Genomic DNA, 23,350 nt, shown 5'->3' on the forward strand with positions numbered 1-23,350 from the left:
TGAAGCCTTATGAAGGAGAGGCTGATAGTATTCCTCAGACGTGTAAAAGAAGATTGTGTCCAATTAGTCTATGATTGTTAGTATTTCAAAGCTTATGATATTCTTATTGTTAATTACTTATCAGTCTCGTGTTCAGCAAGTTAAGCCTAGACCGTCTAAATTGAAATGATCACTCCAACCCTCTTTCATTTCTTTTTTAGTATGCATGATTGTATTTAATCAGTTGGCTAAATGTGTTGTTTGTTTGAAACATGTCTGTGTATGTGATATGTTTGTGCATTTCATGCATTAATCATTCAAACATTCAATGCATCTATATAATTTTTATTTCATCCATTCATCTGTGTTATTCATGAATTCATACATTACTTTTAGATTTCTTGTGCATTAAAATCATTTTTGCATTCACAACAAAAATGCATTTTGCATTAAAAATCATTTTGAACATTTGCATTAAAATGACTCATTTTTATTTATAATTCATGCATATCATTAAAGTTAATTTTCCATTTGCATTAAATATATTTCTCATCATTAAAATGATTTGAATTTGAAAAACCTCATTTTATCAAGTTTTTTTTCAAAAACGAACTATTTGATTCGAATCAATCCTTTTTGCCTTTGAATCTCATTCGAATCAAAAGCCCGGGACTTGAAACATTTTGGGGATGCTCAAATTGATTTGAATAAACCATTCTACTTGATTCAAATCAAAGTGATTTTATCTTAAAAAATAAAACTCGTTTGAATCGGCTTTTATACATGATTTGAATCACAAACTGAAAAGTCACGTTTAATTTTTGAATTTCATTCAGTTTCACTCTTTTTCTTTACAATTTCACATCATTTCTATTTCAAACCACCAAAACCCTTTTTATCAAAATTAAAATCATCACATAAAACCATCATCAAACATTCATTTCAGCATTCATCTCATTAATCATCATCATTTTCACTACATCACCCAAAACTCATTCGCTCAACACCAACAATGGCCTCTCATCTCCCTCAAAAGATTTCCCCTGCCAAGCAACGGGGAAAGAGACCAGTGTCTTCATCAAACCTTTCTCTTCCTTAATTTCCAAAGAAAGCAAGGACAAAAGTTCGATCAAGCAAAGATTCTTCTGATGCAAGGGTCCCAAAGAAGAAATCTTCAAAGATCCAAACTGCTACTGATTTGTGTCATAAGGTAAAACACCTTCTTCTTAAGGACAATCTGAAATTATACCAAGAGCAATTTACAAATAAGTCGATTGATCATGAGTATCATGTTGATGCATCTGCTGAAGTTGAATTAAGAGCTAAGTTTTTGAAGCCTTTTGATGATTACAAACTATTAAAATTTATTGGGTTAATCAAGAAGTATAATCATGGCTATGTCAAAGCATTTTATTATAATCTTGTGTGAACCCTTAGTGTCATTGAAAGCATGTTTAAGGACAAGGTAATTAGATTCCATTACACTAATTTTGCTAAATACCTTGGTTTAACCTCTTTTTATTTGAATGTGACCGGTATTAAACATACTAAGTATTATATAGTTCGTTTTGTCTTATCGATTTCAAAGTATATGGTCTAGAATCTTGGCATGTCAAACTTTCCTATTAGTCAAATGAAGTTTAACATGCGGATTTTACACTGGATATCTGTTAAAGTGTTCTACAAGAAACCCAAGAATTAGGGCAAGGCTGATGATTTTGAACTTTACATTATGTGGGCACTTCTTACAAATTACGCATTTGATTGGGTAGGTCTCATCACTGAATGAATTTTTCACTGCAGGGATAATTCGAAGAGGCCTATATTTTTATCTTCTTTTGTTTAGTTGATACTTGAGGTAAATGGAATTATTTTTAAGAAGGAAGACTTGGTTGGGGCTCTTAAGATTCTATACGAAACTGTTGTCTCTAAGATGAGACACTACAAGGACACTGATGGTGGCTACTATTATCTTAAAGAATCTGATAGAAAGATATATGATGATAAGGTTGTGGAGCCGGTTAAAGATCCCTCTGATGAGGCTAGTGAATCCTCTTCTGGTTTGTTATCTGCTAATTTAAATTCCTATCTTGATGAGTTAGCTGGGAAGATTTTAGATGACAACCAGATTATGGAAGAAAGGATCATGGCGCACATGGACAGTGTGGTAAGGAAAGTGAAGAATGTCGGGGAAAGTTGAAGAGTGAGTTGAAGGTTGAGATGCAGGATTCTAAAGCTCTAGTGATTTCTCAAGTAGACTCTGTGAGAGATGGTGTTAACCACTAGTGTAGATCTAATGTCATCCTTAATATTGGTTCTCCTTATATTAATGCAAATCCAGATGTCACGGCTACTACACCACCTTCTGACGATGCAGCTACCATGATATATTTTCTTTTAGCTTTTCATGCATAGCATAACATTAGCATTATCTGGATATTTATGTTATTTTAATTATCTAGGTATTTTGTGATCTTTGACTATATTTTGGGATATGTATCGTGTGAAAATTCTTTTAGTCACGTATATATGGTATCTCTGTGATTCTCCTTATGCTATTCTTTTTCTTGATATCTTTCTTAAATTGTGTATTTGTGATGATTAATTTCGTATGCGATTTGTATGGTGTTTGTTTAGTTCACTAAGTATGACATTCTCTCTTTTCTCTCTTTTCTATCTTAAATTGTGTGTTTGTGATAATTAATTATGTATGTGATTTGTATGGTGTTTGTTTAGTTCAGTAAGTATGATATCTTTTCTCTCACCTTTGATATTTGTCAAAGGGGGAGAAGGTATCAAAATATTATCAATATTCACGCTCATTAAGTGTTTAATGCATGGGGGAACTTTAAAGCTTTTACAACTCAAGCGAATTATTGTACACTAGTTCACCAAATTTTCCAAATAATGCTTTAAATAATTGATCAACAATAATATCTCAAATTTTCCAAACATCAAAAAGGGGGAGCCTGAAAGTGCAGTCACGATATCGTATGGTATCACTTATTTGTTTTGATGTTTTAGTCAATTTAAGTGTAGTTGCTTTACTTAATTCACATATTTCTTATTTGTTTCTCATATTATATTTGTGTGCTTGTACTTTATTCATACTTCATTTGAATTGTAATCGCTTCGGCTATTATGATGTTGCACCACTAAGAACCATCCTTGCTCAATTAAATAAGAGTATTTTGATCCATGATATTATTTGTTTTAGCCTAACAAGTTACTAATTTTTCATTTCATTAGGCGTGACTTGAATCACAAGTTAGAGTTTTTAAATTTGGATGTTGACGTACTTGATTCAAATCAAGTGTTAATCATGATTTGAATCATAAGCTTTGTGAAAACTGGGAATTGCCTCTGGGCAAATTGATCTGAATCACAAAATGAACAGGATTCCAATCACAACCTCATGTGATCCGAATAAAGTTAAAATCCTTATTCGAATCAACTGTCTTCATGAATCCATATTTGAGCTCTGGTCAAATTGATTTGAATCAAAATTTCTTCTTGATTCGAATCAAAGCTTCACAATACCCATTTTCCATCCTTGATTTAAATAGTTGTTTATTTGGTGAAAGTAACAAGTTTGTGAACATATGGGTGAAACTCATAGAGACAAAAGATGAAATTTTGTCTTCTCTCATTATTGTGTCTATACCCATCACCGTGAATCTTTCTCTTTTTCTCTAGAACAACCTCTAAACTATAATCCATGTCATATTCACTTCTTTTTGTTGCATGTTGTTATTGTACAATTTGTTGTTGTTTTGAGTGAGTTAATTAATCTTGTTGTGTTGTTCATGGTTAATCTAGCTCATGATAGCAATCAAGAACCAAGACTCATTTACCTATAAACTTGAGACAACCTTGTGTGTGTGTGTGTGTGTGTGTGTGTGTTCTTCATTCACATTAATCTAATCTCTTGACTAACACCTTATGTTTTTAGATTGTTTGTGAGATATTCTGGTATTGTTCATCATCTTCATAATTAGTCTTTTTCTATTGTTGAGGACCTTTATCTCTAAAGATTGAGTGTTGAAGGAGACTAGTGGTACATTGGGGTATCAAATATTTTTGTGTGAATTTTATTGTTTGTAACAGTGCATGTATCATTTCTTGAATGTAGTTTGATCTTTATTATTGTCTATCAAGGAGAGAGTTTCAATATACTATGAGGAATACTTTTTCCATAAGGCAGAGTTGAAAGTTATCCATCTTTGGTGGAGTTGGAGAAAGATAGCTCGCATACAAAGTTAGGAGTTTTTCAATATACTCTTAGTTAAAGGAAATCGCTCAGACAAGAAATTGGTGGGATTAGGGGGATCGCCACACACGAATACTTGGAGTAGGTTATTGTAGATAACGAGGTTATTGAATCAATATTTTTTAGAGATCTTATTTTTGTTATCAGTTTGAGTGTCTACATTAATAGAGGAAATTATCGTGAGATAGTTCGTTCTAACTAAAATAATTGTGTCAAAGTTGTCGAAATAATGGAAGATCATTATTATTTTCTAGTGGTTAATTAACACCATTGAAGAGTGGAATAGGCAAAGCGGGGACGAACGTCGAACCACTATATATCTCTGTGTATCTTTTATTCCTCCCTTATCTCCTTTATTTTACTAGCATCCATTAATATCGTTATTGAATTATTTCATAATTGCATTTGTTGTATGCCATTTAAATTAGACTATGCTTATATAAATTATATGTATAAGTTTAGGTATGTGGTGTATCAATCCTATAGAATTATCATGAATTCAATTATGGCTTGATAGAATATCTATGTGAAGAGTTTTTAATCGCTTCGTTTAAAGCGGCTTGGTTGTCTTATTATTGACTTGCATTAGAAGCAATCAAGCACTTAATAATATCTTGTATTATTTCATTTAGTACAATTCATTAAGATTATTCCAAGTTCTCTTGTTTTTGTGTTTTGCTTCCGCGCTTCTTAAAATTTTCGATTTCGTTTATGGACCTAAAATATTTTTGAAATTGTTTTATGGTAGTACCAAGAATTACATTATGGTAGTACCAAGAATTGTATAAAATACTTGCAACTTAGAAGAATTAACATCAAAATAATCCAAAAAAAAATCCTAAATAAGTGAAAATCATGAGTCACAAATTAAAAAATGTTCAGAAGGCTCTAATTGAAGTCACCAAAATTAAACATATCAAAGTCATCACTCATCAAATTACAAAAAATAGCCAAAAAAAATTAATCACCCAATAACTCATAGGTTTCGTGGGTTGGGTATGGGTATACCCAAAATCCAATTATTTTGAATGAATTTTCATTTTTAAAAACCGTGTTCACCCAATAACTCAACCAAACCCTTTTTTTATCGGTTTGGATGGATTTGCCTGAGTTTTTTGGGATTACTCAACCCATGTACACCCCTATGTAAGTTTGTTATTTTCACTGATGTAATCCAAATACACTTTAATGTGTTTTAATGTATATCTAACATTACTTGTATGAATATTGGACTTAAAATTTTGTATGTCATAAAACTAATTTTGGTTGTTTTTAAAATAGATTATGAAAGTTGTCCTCTGTAAGGGTGAATTCGGATTCAAACTCTGGATAAAATTCACATGTATTCTAAAAATGGGGTGAATTTGAATTTCAATCTCCAGACAAGCCCATTTTTTGTGTTATTTTCGTGCATAATAGTGTGAATCTGAAAACTCAAATTCAGATAAACCACTGAGACATGATTTCTTTTGTATAGACCATATAACTTGTATAAATATGCATTATATGTTGTTAATAAAAATACACCAGAATGAGAAAACATTGATATATCGCATCTGTTTATTTCAACGGTGTGGGACCTCCTTTTGAATTCAAGGTCACAAAGGACACCCCTCTTGTAGATTTGAAATCCAAACTAGAGAATATTTTGCACTACTCAGACAACCGAAGAATGGTTAAGATTGAATATCGTCAACCCTCTATTGATAACAAAGAAAAGATGAAGTTCAGTAAGTTTTAGCTGAAGACGAATGCATTTAAGCGTTATATGGAGTACATTCACCATTATGGAACTAAGGGTCCAATCGAGGTGGATCCGATAATTGCAAGATCGACCAACGATATTCTGAAGATGTTGAAACATCTTAAATCATATGTTGGTGATAAAATGTCATATTAGATTTAAGTTAACAAATTTTTATGTTATGTTATGTATTTTGTGTGTGTGATAACAAAGATCAATGTTAAGTTATATTTTTCTTTATCCTCTGCCTGAAATTGTTTTTTTTGTAATAATAATTCGGATTTTAAAATCTAGACAAATCCTTGAACTTTGATTTTGCCTAATTCTAAGATTGGTTGTAGGGTAATATGTTAGGCGCGTCCAAATTTCAATTTTTGTATGTTGTTAATTCAAATTTAGAAGATCCTAACATATATTTATATATGATTTGACTTGTTTTCAAAGAATTTATTATATATTTAGCGCGTTTGAATTTTAAAATCTAAATTTTGATGGTATTTTTAAAATTTTGTGTGAATAAGGCTAGTAATGTCATATTTCACCCCTTTATTTAGTTATGGTAGATCCATTATTGACCCAAAGGGAGTGAGTCTGAAAATGAATATAATTTTGGCCAATTTCTCGATTTCAGTTTTTGGCTTAAATATACTCATTATTCTTTACCTTTTAATGAAAATTTATTTTGATTCTTTTTTTCTTTAATCATTTTTAAAATTTAGAACCTTTAAAGTTCCAAGTCCAATCTCTATAAAGTAGGTATTTCAGTCATCTCCTTCTCCATATCCATTTCATATGTATTTTAGTTCTCCAAGTAAGAATGAATGTTGTAAAAAAAGAGATATGGAAAGATTAAAATACCTATTACTTTAAAATAGAGACTAAACCTTTATTTTGTGTAGATAAATATATATTTAAACCTTTATTTTCTTAAATGTTGTGCGTTAGCTCTTTTATATATCCAAAGTCCGTGTCTATGCATTTTCATTGCAAAGATTAGCAAATATGTCTTTCATACACAATTTTCTTTACAAACAACTCTTATATTTATTTTATTACACTTCATCTTCATGTTCTTATTTGTCTACGATCTTCATTGCAAAGATTTACACATTTGTCGTTCACAATTTTCTTTACAAACATCTCACTCTTATAGTATAACATCTAAAAAAGTTTATGAACTAAAACAAATAAAAAAGAAAAAATAAGAAAATACTATTTAAGACTTCATTCTCTAACTTCTAATCAAAGAATTTCTGAAAAATAAATGACAGGACTTCCATTAAGATTATATTAATATAATTATCATTTTAATAAATGAAAGAGCCTACCTTCTGAGTTTCTTCAATTCTAAAGTCATTTGGATTAAGAAATGCTAGTCAGTCACAAATTTTACCAAGGTACTTTTACATTCCTCTATACCTTTTAGATCATCTTCATCCTCATCAAATAAAATTAAAGTTTCACTATAATATCAAATATTACCAGCGCAACAATTTATTAACAGAACCACAACATTTTCCAGAAAGTGGGTGTCTCAACTGAAACCATAATAAAACAGCAGTTTCTAAACTACAACAGCAACTCCATAAAATTTTGACAACTTTGAAAATGGAAATGTGAAGAACCTTTTAAACCCAAGAGGAGAACCAAGTTACAAAAAATCAATGTAGTTATTATTTATTAAACCAGCAAGGAAAACATCAACTTCGAATGTTTTGCTACACTTTGAAGTTCTGAAAATCAATAGCCCCACTGATCGTTCCTAATCTCATCATCAAATTTCTTCTTCAGCTCAGGATGCTTGGCAAAGTACTCATCTGCTGTCATGGTACTGATATTTTTCTGTGAAAATAAACAATAGAATGAGAGACTTGTCAATTATATAAAACTGAAAAATTCGCTTGTTGGATTCTATTACCTTCAACTCTTGTACTTCGGCAATTTCCTTTTCCAAACGCTCAGACTCCTTCCAAGATTTCTCCTCTGCTTCTTTAAGCTCAACATACTTAAACACGAAAATACATATACATGGCACTTAATAAAATGTGATTTGATAGATAGCGAAAAAGTGGATAAAATAAAGACTAAATGCCTACAAAAGTTCTTACCAGTGCCTCAAATTTAGGCTTATATTGAGGAGTTACTGTGTCAACAAACTTGGGGATCTCAATGCCTGCAAAAGAAGTATAACACAACATCAAAAGTTGATTAAATGGTATATAAAATTTGAAGGGTCGATATCAACTCCTTAACTCTCTCACTTTATATGCTCTACATCCATAAATATCTAGACACAACCCAATACACACATAGCGATTTCAAGAATTAATTTCAACAATAAACTGCCACATTTTCCTAACAGCAATCCAAATGTATGATTAACAACAATTCCACATTAACTAGTGATAATAAAAAGCTGAAGTGCAAAACCGAGCACCGAAAGCAGTAGTTTTCAATTGCATTGCAGAGCATGAGATATATCACCAAGCTTGCATAAAAACCACACGAGTCATACAAGTACTTTCATTGTGACAAAGAAATAGAAACATGCTATCATGACTGCGACCAGTTTCTTTTCTTATGTGTTAATTTTTCAATTTGGGAAATAACAAGAAAACAGTTCCAAAACCCACAGAGTAAATCTTGTATTTTGTATATCCTAACTTGTATGTGTTTTAACATGCATTAGGCTATACATTACACAACAGGGAAATCAATTCGGAGGATGCCTTATGAACTTCTAGCTTCATCATTATTCTGAATTCTTTAATATTTCCCTATCACAATAATATGGTACCATTGATTACAAGAGCAAGACCCAGTTGAATATATCAATATCCTTTCAAACCTTTTCCCATATTACAAATTATTTCACGAAAGATATTTTTATTAAAAAGAACCAAAGTCCCTAATTGAATTTGAAGTAAAGTGGTGATATATCTAGTGACTAACACATCATACCGAAGGAATTCGCATAAACTATCATCAGTGCACAAAGAGGAAGCACATGACAAGAATCAATTTAACAAACCTTCAATTCAATCATGTTATCACCATCAACAACATGTCAGCCTAACTATCCAATACTGATACCATCAAGAAACCTAAAATATACGTAAAAGGCATTCACCATAGAGTTGAAAAACATACTCTCATAAGCCTCCTTGTACATATCCACCAAACGAGGTCCAATTCCTTTTCTATAATATTCCCAGTCAATCGGCTCAGGCTCCTACAGATTGTGAAACATAGAATAATCAAGGATACATATACAAAAGAGGAAAATATCAATAAATTGATACAAACCTAATCAAAATTGATGATAGATAAAACATAATACATATTTCAAATTTTGCCCTAAAATTCAATGGATCTAGCATCTAAGAGTAAATCGGAACCCTAAGTAGAACGAAACTAGAGAGATCTGTGAAGGAATCTATCTACCTGACTGAACTTTGTTTGAAGTTGGCTGTTAACCTCGTCGAAAGCGCGACGGAGACCGGAGAATTCACGGCGAGCTTCATCGGAGACGAGAAGCTTAGCCATACCTTCCCAATCAATGTTCTTCCCGGCTTTGAATGCAACATCCACGACTCTTTTGGCTGGTCCGCTCATTTTGGCTTTCTCTTGTCCGAAAACGCGATTCCGATTTGTTTCTGCTTATTCTCTGAAATCAGCTTCACACCTAGCCACTATCACTACCGATGTTACGCTTGGTAGATTGGGCCGGGTTCTTTATGGGCTTGTCTGTAACATTAATTATTTCGATTACGTCTCCAAGAATTTGTCTTCGCACTCTTTCATTTGGAGCTGACACTCCCTCAATTTTTTTAATATAAAAAATACCTTTTTTTTTTTTTAAGTATCTCAAACAAAAAGTTTAGTAAGTTAATAAATAATTCAGAATGCAATTAAAAAATTCGTTAGACCAATTAAAAAATATAGTATGTATTTTTATTAATCCTTGGCAAATTTTATCGATTTTTTTATAAAAAAATCAGAGATTTTTTTCGTAATCCTAAAAATTCGTGTAGTGTTAATTTATCGGTTTTTTTTTAAAAAAATATTCAAAGATTATTGGTGTTTTCAAAAAAGCTCTAGTAATTACCAGATTTTTTCCATAACCCTGAAAAATCATGTAGTGTTACTTTTCAATATTTCAGCAGGCGAAAAATCTTCATGTTTGATGCCTTAAATGGGGAAATCCTTGCAAGGATCCCCACTGACATATCCGAACAGGGTCAAGGCAACTCAACTTGCATTTGAAGGCTTCGTTGGCGTTGAAATAGTTCAGCCGCTCATTGACAAATTGCATGTGCTCGTATAAATCTCCCTTTTCGTCATACTCCCATAGCATGATAGGCTTTTCTGTGGATTTTGGTATCTTGCTTTCTAAAGTCTAGGCACACAGAGGATGCTTCGACTGACTCCTAGATGGTCGATTTTCTGCTTGACCCGAGGAAGGAGCATGGCTGTCTCGATCTCTCCCGATGCTCTGGGAGGAGTTTGGTGTTTCTTGCTCCTATGCTACTTTTTTATTTATTTAGGAGCCTCGTCATTCTTAGTCCAAATCGGCTCCGAAATGACAACGGGACTTCTTCTTGATATAGCGTCTTGGACGGTATTTCCTCGTGGAGGAGTGTTGTGGAGGCTTTCTTTTAGAAGGAGTAACCTTTCTTCGAACGCAAGTGAGTTTTGTTGTCAAACAATATCATACATGTTGTTCAAAAGCTTGTTAGTGCCTTGCACTCATAGGTTAGCTCACAACAATTAGAGACTAGGCAAAACCTCTGGTGGTGCAACTGAAGGTGCAATTTGATGTCCAATCGGAGGCAATTGGACAAAACCAGCCACCTGAGGTGTTTGAGTTAGATATGGATGTAGTGGAATCACTGCTTCTGGGTTCAAGACACCTTGCTGAAGAGGTAGAGGTAGTTGATTTATCACTGCTTAAGCAGCGACATATCGAATAGATTTAGATTCATCCATCACTTGAAATTATAAGAATTAGAGATATTGAAGTTTGAGAAAATTGAACTTGAAACGATGTTTGTTTGGATCGAATGTGAAGGATCTTCGAGTTCGATTCAGAATGTTCTTGATTCGGTGACCTGAGGAGATTGTCAACTGATGAATCAAAGAGCAAATATGACATCGTGGAAATCGTAGGAGTCATAAATCATTTTCCATATAGACGACATTGTTCATCTCTTGAACTAGAAAAGAAGTGATGATCGAAAGTGATCGTGGATCTGAGCTTCCAGTGCGGTGGAGAGAGGAGACATGTAAGGTTAGTACTCAAATGCTCAAGTCAGTATGTGAGGAATAAGAGTGAATTAAAATTGTATTTCAAACTTGTTGCCTCAATTTTACGCATTCTCTCTCTATATATAGAGAGAAAATAACAAACTCGCTATTTGTTAGGAGTGGAAGATGGAGAGCCATTGGATACACTTGCAGTTGAGATGTTTGTAATGTCATGAGGAGAACTCTCGTGTACTAAGAAGAATCTATAAGGATTGTTGTTCCCTCGTAGTGGTCGGTCGGGGTTGATATGACCGGCCTGAAACTATATATATATATATATATATTATATATATATATATATATATATATATATGGTCAGGATCAAATGAAACAAATGTGTCAAACTTAGTAACATGACACCTCCGATAACTCTTCACCCTATGTCTGTATAACAAAATTCACTGTTGGATTGAAAGCTATTATCATATAGATCACACATATAAAATTTCACATCAATAAAAAATCGTTTGATATGTTAAAGAGAATGATAAAAATTAACGATTTTCATGAAGATTTGTAAGACGTTCATTTTTATGTATCTCGTTAACATGTCAAATGGTTTTTTATTGATATTAAATTTTATAGACATGATCTATATGATAATAGCTTTCAATCCAACATTGGATTTTGTTATACAAATACGCGGTAAAAAGTTATCAGATGTGTCATGTTACTAAGTTTGACATTTTGATGTCATTTGATCCTGACCTATATATATATATATATATATATATATATATATATATATATATATATATATATATATATATATATATATATATATATATGTCAGGATCAAATGACACCAAGGTGTCAAACTGAGTAACATGACACCTCTAATAACTTTTCACCCTATGTCCATATAACAAAATCCACCATTGGATTGAAAATTATTATCATATAGATCACACCTATAAACTTTCACTTCAATCAAAAATAATTTAATATGTTAAAGAGAATGTTAAAAATTAACAGTTTTCTTGAAGTTATATGAGATTTTAGTTTTTATGTATCTCGTTGATATGTCAAATGATTTCTGATTGATATTAAATCTTATATACATGATCTATATGATAATAGCATTCAATCCAACAATGGATTTTGTTATACGAATATGCGGTAAAGAGTTATTGGAGGTGCCATGTTACTAAATTTGACACCTGGTCATGAAATGTAGTAAGTATCAGAGATAACAGCAAATTAGAGATTTTGATGCGGCGGAGATGGGACTGACCTGTAATGTTATCACTTTAACGCTCAAGTCAGTATGTGAGGAATAAGAGTGAATTGAAATTGAAATTGAAACTAAGTACATGAACTAACATGTTCTCTATATATAGTAGAGAGGACGTAACAACCCATTATTTGTCAAGAGTGAATCGTAAAGAGTCGTTGGATGTATCTGGAGTTCAAATCTCTTGTACTGATTTGTTAGGAAGTTCTCGTGTGTTGAGAAGGTTCTTGAGGGGTTGTGTTGAAGTGCATGTCATAGGAAACTAAGCAGTCAAGATACACTCTGAACAAATCAGTCGCCAGGTTCCCTCTGAGCGGAGCAAATGTAGTAGCACGCGACATATCCTCAGTGTAAGTTGGTACACTCTCCCAACCTGAGATGCATGAGAATCCAAGCCTAAAAAGTTTGGAACACACGGATCATAAGTAATGTCGTTGTAAAGATGAAATGAAAATGACACGAAAAGATTAAAAGACCAAAAAATATTACCGTCATAAGTGTGATGTTGCCTGTGACCTGCTTCGTCTTCCACCTACAGCCCTCTGATAACTTTGAGTACAAGTAGACCAAACAAGCGGCCCCCACTTATACTCATGGATCCGCTCAAAATCCTGGAAATAATGTAGGTAGATGACATATGTATAAGTGACACTCTTGTCCATAAAAATGGCAGTGCTAACCAAATATAGCAGATATGCTCTCATTGCATGCGCTCTATGGAGCCCCGCCTGCTCGTCATCACATGTATCCCGATGTTCTTTCTAGAGCTCATTTGTATATGCCTTTTCAGGCATTCAAATATAGAATGAGCCCTCTGGTCCTATCCAACTCCTTATTCTCCTCTCTTGGATCAACCCCTAGATAGTCTACCATCATCTCGAGTGCCTCGTCTTTGGTAATCCTCCCATAATCTAGAAGTCTCCTCCTGATCAGAAGATGTAGCAAACACGACACATCGTCGAGTGTCATAGAAATCTCACAAAGCGGGAGATGGAATGACGAAGTCTCCGAGTGCATCTCTCCATGAATGCATTAAGCATCATATGGTTGCCCGTAATATAACCGATCATGCACAAGTCTTTTAGGTCAGCTAAGGACAAACCAGTCTGACACCAATCCTCATTCGGTTGAGGAAAGCCAATAATCTTTCGCCAATGATTAATAAACTTTTAGCGGATCATGGTCCTGTAAAAAAATCAATATCACAAACTTGTCAATTAAAATGAACGTAAATTAAAAAGAATGAATTCAACTAACGATACATCTTCATCCTAGATATGTCTAGAAGTATGATATGGGTTCATAGACAGTAATGACAAATCTACAGGGCCTCCACCAAATGCCTTTAGCTCAACATCCATAGTAACCTCACCCTCTGGAGGTGGTACTGGCTCAATAGTATCGGCAGTAGGAGGTGGCAGTAGTGCCTCTGATACCACTGGTGACTCGGGTACCTCAGGCGTCTGAATGGTCAAACCTAGCGCTTATAGGAGGATTGAGGGAGTGATGTGTCGGTAGATGAAACCCGTCTTCTATGGGAAGAAGAAAATGGAGAAGTATAAGGAGAAACACGAGCCTTAGAAGTAGATGGTTCTGCATGACCAGAGGGACCAAGAGCCTCAAAAACTTGTTGACTCTTCTACCGTCGCACTGATGCGTGCTACGCAACCCTCCCTTGCCTCTGTCTATCGTGTCTATCAACCATTATGTCTATAAGTTAAAGTAAAACAGACAATTAGTGCAAACAAACAACACCACAAGCTAGAAAAAAAAGTAATTGAGAAAATACCGGAGATGCATCTCCGGTTGCTGGGAAACTAAAACGTTGAAAAATTCCGGAGATGCATCTCCGAATTTTCTACAAGTCAGGAGTTGCGTCAATGGCGACAATGCCGACATGGAAACCAAAAAATATTGCATTGATCATCATTTTCAACCAATACTACTACTCTAAATACATGTTCTATATGCATATTAATTTTAAAGCTTAAAATTAATCAGATAGCTACTATACTAACTTCTCTAAATATAATATTATTTTAAAAATTTAATTATCATTTTATTTATATTAAATTTCTCTAAAATTGTTTATTATACTAAATATTTTTTTTTATAAAATGTTTTTAATAATTTTATATAGAAGAATTATATATATCATTTTCTCTCTTTTGAAAATTGGTAGAGCATTACAAAGAATAAAATAATAAATAATTAAAAAACAATTTAAAAAAATGTATAGTATTTATATATTTGTTAGTATTAAATAAATTAACAAACCATCTTCTTCTCTTTGACAAATATTTAACAACTCTTTTTGATTCTATTGATGATATTTATAAGTTTTTATTATATTATGTAATTTAAATACTTTATTTTTATTTTTATCGAGGTCCGATTTAATTTTAGAACATGGCCTTCAAACCACTTAAAACGGCTCTAACAACGACTATCAATAAAAGTCAAGAGCAATCACTTAAATGTATTGGAATATATCTATCACAACTAATTTTCTCCATAAACACCTATATGTTGTCATGTCAAGGGTTACTTACTTGAAGATATTAGTGACTAACTAGCAAGATACTCTTGAGTTTGCATGAGTTTTATTAATTTAATATAATATAAAAGTATTTAGATATACATGTAAATTTGAAATGAGTTGCTTAATTATAAAATAAATGGTTATCATATAAATTTAATTGTATTAAATAGATATGATGCTAATAGTGATTTGTGAGATGAAGAATTAGTTGTTTACACGATTGCGGAGTATTATCTAATTTGGTACGGTATTACCCAATTTGATCATTGTAAATTTAAAATAAGTTACTTAACTATAAAATGAATAATAATCTTATAAACTCAATTAATGTTGATTAAAAATAAAAAGGATATTATATTGATAGTGACCCGTTAGATGGAAAGTTAATTGTATGCATGACTATTGAGTATTATTTAATTTGATATAGTATAAAATGTATTTAATTATACATGTAAATTTGAAATGAGTTACTTAATCATAAAAATAAATAATCATCATATAAACTCAATTGTATTAAATAACTATTCAAAAATAAAATAAAAAGGAACCCGTATAATGGTGAAAGAAAATAAAAGAATATTTTGATATTTAAAAATAAAAATTTTGTCTTTAAAATAAAGGTAATTGTTGATTAAAATAAAATAGATATTATTTTGATAGTGACTCATGAGATGAAAATAATTGTCTACACCGCTATTGATGATTATCCAAGTTGATAAAATATAAAATATATTTAGATACACATGTAAATTTGAAATGAATTACTTAATTGTAAAATAAAGAATGATCATATAAACTCAATTGTATTAAATAACTATACAAAAGAAAAAAAATTGTGAGATGGAGAAAGAAAAAAATTGAAAATTAAAAATAAGAATTTTATCTCTCAAATAAAAATAATTGTTGATTAAAAATAAAATATATATTGTGTTGATAATGACTTGTTAGTTGTCTAAACAATTTGATAAAATAATTTTTAAATTTTATAATTATAAACTATATTCTTAATCATGATTAATTTTTTAATATCATAAAATAATTATGTTTTCTTTTAAGATTAAATTTTGTGTTTTGAAAATTTAATATTTTTCAATTTTTCTTTTCATTACACTAAAAAGGGGTTCAATTGTTTTTATTATGCTAATAGAAAATGAAAAGAAAAAAACTCAAAATGAGAGTGATAAAATGGAGGGATTTTGAATTTTGAATCAAAAGAGGAAAAGAAAATGTCAGAAAATTGAGGAAATTTGAAATTTAAATTAAAAAAATAAAAATAAAAAGTGATAAAGTTGAAATTAAAAAATAAATAAATATTATGAAGGCACATGTCATGTTGTGATTAATTTAGAATGACAATAATTGACACATTAGTTATTTACCGAATAATTTCTAATGTAGTGTAAATTTTATTAACACGGATAATTTAGTGCATTTATTAGTATCTTGTATTAATTGATATATAGTAGATGATGAAGTTGAAGATAGAGAAACAACACTAAATAGGATTTTCAAAAAAATCTTTCATAATATTCATTAGTTAATTAATATTATTTCTTTTAAATATATAAAATTTATATTTTAATTGTAAAAATTATTTGAATTTTTTGTCTTTTACATAAAAATAATAGGATCATTGTTTTATCATACAAAAAAAATAATCGTGTAATTTATTGTTAGTTATTTTTATATAAATTTTATTATAAATTAAATACAACTATTTAAAAATAGATTTAAATAATTTGTTGGTCTATATAAGTTAATGTGTTTTTGACGTGCTAGTGAAAAATGGTGACACATAGTGGAGATATAACTAACAATGCATGCACAATATTAATTTTAATTCTACAAATATATCATTATTATAGTCATTTTCAAAAGCTAAAAACATTAAATGCACTAATCCCTTCTACTAAATTCAAGGGTTTCACACAAAAGCTCCACAATCTTTAGAGAAAAATCAGACATTGCAAGTCATGCTTTGTCTTCTTATTCGGTCAAGTATATGCTTTCATATGTTTCTAGTATGCTTATAAGAAACTCATTTTCTGACTTATGAGCTTTGAAATTTCAGTCTATCGTGCTTAAGGGGGGAGCTTAAGACCAAAGCACACACAAATAAACATTAACTTGGACAACTTCGAAATGCATGAGAAAAAGTCTTAATCAAATGTACACTTGTCACTTTTCACAAGCTATGCATATGAGCAAAAAGACTATATAATATAAATTATACTTGTTAAGTTCATCATTCAATGAACTATGTGTATACATACATTGATTAGTATTATAATCGTGTGGAAATAATACTAGCATTAGTATGAATGAGTATGTGTTTAGTGAATATTAATCATGAAACACTTGTACAAATTCAAGTCATTTGTGTCTTGATTTGACTTTGAATTCCATTACAGAATACTAACAACAAGCTTTATACGTAACTGAGGAGTTATCTATAATGGTGCAACTCGTTTGTGATGCAATAAGAGTAGAAGAAAAGTTTAAGTTGACATCATCAAGGACTAGAGCTCACATTTTGAAAGATAAAGATTAATTTTATTGTACTTTTTTTAAAGAAAAATTGATTTGCAAAGTATTAAGCTGAGATTCTTTTATTTTAACCAGACTTAAATAAATGCACTTATTCCTCTATGTTTTTTAAAAAAAATAATGTTTAGATCTTTCATTTTTAAATTTAATTTTTTTAATTATTTAATTTTAGTTTTTTTCTGAATTTTAGTTTATCAATCAATTATGAGGTCATTTTATCAATATTTTTTAAAATAATCATGTTTTTTAATTTAACTTTCAAAATAATCACTACTTCAAGTCATTTATCAATATAATCATGTTTCACGCACACCTCTAAAGCATGTATCAGTTGGACTGACGCATCATTGAACATATGCGTCAATATCATTGATGCATGCATGCAGGTAAAACCAATGCAATTGATGCATACTTTATTATATCAAGTGTACGTGACATTGCATATGACGCATGCTATATATATATATATATATATATATATATATATATATATATATATATATATATATATATATATATATATATATATATATATATATTCATTTTTTTATATGTTATACTTTTAAATAAAAAAAATAGCAAGATAAATGAAAAATAATTATTAATATTATAATATAAAGTTAAAATACATAACAATTGACAAGAAAATCAATGACCCTCCCGATTTTCTTGGGTGTGTTGCCGCCAATAATTTGTCATCATTATCATGGATTTGTTGTTACATGTCGAACTGCAGTTTCACACAGTCACTCTGATGCATCTCCACAGTAGTGAACCAGATGATTATTGTTTTTGCTGTCCAAACTGCATCATCATCATGGTTAACCTGATGGTCAAGACTCAGATACGACCTCTAGATAAACTGTATAAGAATTTGACATGATTAGAGGATATGTAATTGGATAATTTTTTAAAATCAAAAGTAGAGTTGTTTAGTAGTAATACTCGTCTAGTCCAATGTGGTCTAAAAGATTGCGATATACTACTACAACATGTTTGGGACACCTGTTGTAGTTCATCCCCTTAACTGGTCACCTAGATCTAAAAGATTGAAAATATATTAGTTCCAATCAGTTGTAGCATAAAGTCTAACACATTAGAAGAGTTCAGATAAACTTACTTTGTTGCATAGGGGTATGTGAATGACTTCTCGTTGACCGAGACGAGTGACAACATTCTTGGCTAACCTCATGCTTGTAGCAAATAGGCGCAAGAATAAAACGTACAAGTATTTTTTTTTTGCATTTTTATACAACGAACTATATAGGTGGGACAAAACAGCTGAATCTCAACTATATGTGCATACTTTATTTATGTTTCGTAACAACGACAAATACATAATATTTACCGTATTACCAGTACTTCTTATGAAATAAAAAAATTACCAAATAGAATCATTATATAGCAACGAGGTTTAATTATCTTTTTATACTCAGTAGATTCTTCGTTTAATGTTATACTTTAATAATATTGTTTAAGATATTTTAAATTAATACATTGACCCCTATAGTGCGAAGAAAGAAAAAGGGTCGCCCAAACAACACCCGTATTCGAATCGAAATGGATACGGCGAACAAAATGGTTAGATTATGTAATTCATGTCGCCAACTCGGTCATAATCGTACAAATTGTCTCAGTGTTGGACCAAACACAACAACATAATTTTAATTGTAACTCTTTTGCTTTATATTAAAAACAACATTCATTTCATATGATAAGCATACCAAATACAATAATTAAACAACAACACAAGCAATTACAACAAATAAAATAACATCACAAACAAATATAACACATAAACAACATAACTATGCGATTACAACCATCAAAACAGTTTTGTGAGAAGTATACATCATCATGTGAACGTCTCTGTCAATTTTAACATCCACCCAGAAACGAACTTCTCCATTTTGGTTGAACGTCGTATCAAACCATTGAATTCTTCTGATCCCTTCATCATCTGCAATTTCTCCATCTAACCAACGGTTCAAGGTTCTGTTTAGATGTTCGAACGTATCTACATTTCAAAGTCGAATCTTCATCGGAGGCTGCACTAATGAAAAAATTAAATCGACATTTCTCTTGTGAATATAAGGACACATATATGAATATGAAGACATTTTAAAGAAAAATGGAAGGAGAATGAAAGAAAATGAAATGAGATAGTAAGAAGACGTGTGAAAAATTATGGGAGGGTGATGCTGTGTATTTATAGATGGAGTGGTGGAGCAGTAGCCACATGCATTGACGCATACATATAGTTGACTATGCATGCGCCATTGCATGTGGCGTCTATAGATGCATGTGCCACTCCTAGTGGCACCATGGTCATGCATGCGCCAGTGCATGTGGTGCCAATGAATAATATTTTTATTGGATGTGCTAATGTACCTAATGTCTATGTTAGATGTTTTTGGAAAAATAGTTATTTTAGTAAATATTTTTAAATAATGATTATTTTAAAATTTTAATTGAAAATTTCGGTTATTTAAAAAAAAACTACTTCGCAGCCGCAATACCAAGATGGGCTCATATTTTTTGAACCAGAACTCTGCTGTACAACTAGCTGCTGCGATCACAGCCACTGTTCGAATCCTTAGCCTGTCCTTGATTAGCACTCATTTTTGTTGACATGGTATTTTTTATGTGAAAAAACTTAATATTCACATCATATTTTAGATTTAATGACATATTTTCTATGTATCATCTTAAAATTTTCTACCTAAACATTTCTACGTTGTCAAAATAAATTTTAAAATTGAGCTAGAGACAAAATACCAAAATTTACCAATTTTTTTGTAAGGAACAGAGAACTAATTTATTTTAAAATAGAGAGATAATTTATTTTTTAAATTAGAAGATAAGAAAAAGGCATTTCAAAAGTATGTTGACACAAAAGAACCCAACACTTTCAAGGCTTTATCGTTTCTTAAGAGTATGAACAATGTCTTATGGATAAGAAAAAAAAATACAAATACACTATGTAAATAGAGTTAGAAGAACACACTAGTTAACTTAAGGTTTCATCTAATAATTTCGGTCGGTCTATTTGGTAAAAGTTTAATTCATATATTGCTTGACTCTCTTAGTGGATAATGTATAAATATATCAATAAATATTTTCAACTTTCTAGCTTTTTATAAAAGAGTTGGGTGCAAGTAATAGAGATTAACTTTCACATCATCTATGAATAATGAACAAGTAAAATGTTGAATTATAGAGATAAAATATATAAATAATATTTTAAGGTTTTGAATAGAGATGTGATATCTCTCTCTTCTTCTCCTTTCCTCTCCTTTAAGCCACCCTAAAACTTCTTTGGCCACCCTTAAACACTTATATCCACCAACCAAACCACCTTGTAACCGATTGATCTTCAACCGGAACTTTCAAACACTAACCCAAAAATGCATCCCTATCCAGAAACCAACCCTGAACAACCGTAGTCCCCAGATCTCCGGTTGAAGTTCAACCGAGATCTTCCAATATTCAACCGGTGTTCATCTCGGTGATGAACACTAACCCAGGAATGCTTTAAAACCAAGAACCCTAACCCTAAACCCTTAGAACCCTAACCCTAACACCCTATCCAGATGAACCTTAATTGGGTTCTTATGAACTATAACCATAACCCTAACCTAAACCTAATGAACCCTAACTGCCTTTCGCAACCCAGATGATAATACTAACTAATCATCTCATTAAAAACTAATTAACTTAATTATAATCTAATGGTTGGTCTTAATAATAATATTAACTGATATTCTAATAAAACTAATTAATGATATAATTAATAAATATTAACCTAATTAATCTTAATAAAACTTAAACTAAACTCTAGTTAATTACAAGTTAATCATTAATCATAAATTTAACCCCATTTTATTAGTTTAATTATAAATTAGCAAAATCCATGATTAATTATATAAACAAAAGGTTATCAAAAAGTCAAAATTATCCTCCTTTGACTTTTTAGGGTATTGGGGTTGACCATATGACTTATACCGACTCCGGACGTGTTAGTGATCTAAATCTAGGTTAGGGGAAAGATGGTCAAAATTTGGGATACGACAGCTGCTCATGTTTAATCAACCTAAAATGGGAGGATGATGACCGCTAGTCTTTATGCTCTTGGGAGAAGGTGATTAAATATAGAGAGGGTCCCTAATTTTGACCATGTAGTTAGTAAATCCTAGGAATGAGCAAGGATTGAACAATCCTTGATACTTTGTTGGTATCTAAACCAACTTATGATGCAACCCTGGTGAGTCTTTATTAACTAATTTCAGCCCATATGAGTGACACTGGCATACAATTTCTATAATCATTCGATCATTGCTTGATAGAACCCTAGTAGAACCCCTTTTGATTAGTTTCACCCCCTCCGGGTGAAACTTGCATACGGTTCCTATAATCATCCGATAATGTTATGGAAATCGTGCAAAACTCTGACGATCCTCCTGTCGCTATTTGATTAAACCTTGGTAGTTTCTGCCCATCCGGGTGAAACTTGTGTATGATTCCTATGATCATTAGATCATGTTATGGAAGTCGGGAAGGACTCTGACAATCCTCCGGTTGTTGTGATTCATTTAGAATCTCGGTAGGACTCTGACGATCCTCCGGTCGTTATATGTTGGAACCATGTGTATTTGATGGAGCTTATCCCATGCGCGAGAAAGGTTACTAAGCTGGATGTGTGAGAAATGAACACCCGTACACTAGTTGAGAATGATCATTCGAGATGACTGATTTACTGCATATATTGCTGAGGAGATCATTCGCTTAAAAGACTTCGCTTAGAGGGTTACTTACTAGGGAAAACCGATAAGTATTTTTGAGGAACTGTATTGGTATAACTAATGATTGGACTTCTAGGAGCGTCACAAATCCTATGTTATGTTATGTGGATGCATATTTATGTAGATGCATATTTTGAATTGATGTATATGTTATGCGTGATGCTTTATTCGGGCTATCGCCTCTTTTATAATGCATATGATGAATATGTGAAATTGTGGGTATTGTGAGAATCGAGGTTTCTGTAACATTTCGACCCTCCAACCCCTTAAGACTTTTCTACTTCCATGGACTGGGCCATGATGCTCTTGATGCTCGAGAATGATTAAAAGACTTTCGTGTTGGTTAAATCGTGACTGCTGATTTAGGGGCTCTGCATTTTGAGATGTAATGTTGGAAAGCTTATGATCCTTTTGACGTTTCAAAATCGAAGTAAAAGACATTTTCAAAGAGCTTTTTATTATGCCTGATGTTTTAATGTATTATTCACAAATAATTGATATTTTGTAATCAAACGGAAGAATTGAAAACAAAGGAATAAAGTTTGAAAAACCACTTTGTTTATTGAGAAAATTGACCCGTAAAGGGGTGATAGTACATGAAGAAATAATTCCCATAAGAGGAGATTAATGAAAATCTGGAAAAAAATGTAAAAATGGAAATGAAAACAATTTACTTTATGTTCCTACTGAATTCAACACCTACTATTATCCCCATGTCTTCCAGGTCACGACACTTTGCTTCTAACGACGATGATTGAATTGGTTGATCCCATATGAATTCCTGTTGTAGAATGGCTCAAGTATTGCCGTCATATGCCTTTTGGATATCCCTAACTTTTTACTGGACTGCTCTTTCGAGTCTTAGTCTGTCGCATCTCAAAGAAACACGTACACAAAATAAAGTCGGCACCAATATTATTTATCC

General features: G+C 31.6%; 1 protein-coding gene across 1 annotated transcript; it reads right to left on the bottom strand.

Moving 5' to 3' along the window:
• Positions 1-7,440: 7,440 nt before the first annotated feature.
• LOC127096927 (ATP synthase subunit d, mitochondrial) lies at positions 7,441-9,797 on the bottom strand. Its single transcript, XM_051035458.1, has 5 exons — positions 9,438-9,797; positions 9,144-9,225; positions 8,102-8,166; positions 7,912-7,998; positions 7,441-7,835 (listed from the first exon to the last, which is right to left on the bottom strand). Exons 1-5 carry the CDS (start codon positions 9,606-9,608, stop codon positions 7,734-7,736), a joined length of 507 nt encoding a protein of 168 aa, XP_050891415.1. The 5' UTR covers positions 9,609-9,797; the 3' UTR covers positions 7,441-7,733.
• Positions 9,798-23,350: the final 13,553 nt, after the last annotated feature.

Source organism: Lathyrus oleraceus, chromosome 6 (genome assembly GCF_024323335.1).
Source record: "Lathyrus oleraceus cultivar Zhongwan6 chromosome 6, CAAS_Psat_ZW6_1.0, whole genome shotgun sequence".
Classification (NCBI taxonomy): domain Eukaryota; kingdom Viridiplantae; phylum Streptophyta; class Magnoliopsida; order Fabales; family Fabaceae; genus Lathyrus; species Lathyrus oleraceus.

Excerpts from the sequence above, each read along its gene's own strand:
- LOC127096927 (XM_051035458.1), bottom strand. The coding sequence starts at position 9,608 with ATGAGCGGACCAGCCAAAAGAGTCGTGGATGTTGCATTCAAAGCCGGG. Across the intron at positions 9,226-9,437 it reads TTCAAACAAAGTTCAGTCAG|GAGCCTGAGCCGATTGACTG; the intron begins GTAGATAGATTC and ends CACAATCTGTAG. Across the intron at positions 8,167-9,143 it reads GTACAAGGAGGCTTATGAGA|GCATTGAGATCCCCAAGTTT; the intron begins GTATGTTTTTCA and ends CTTCTTTTGCAG.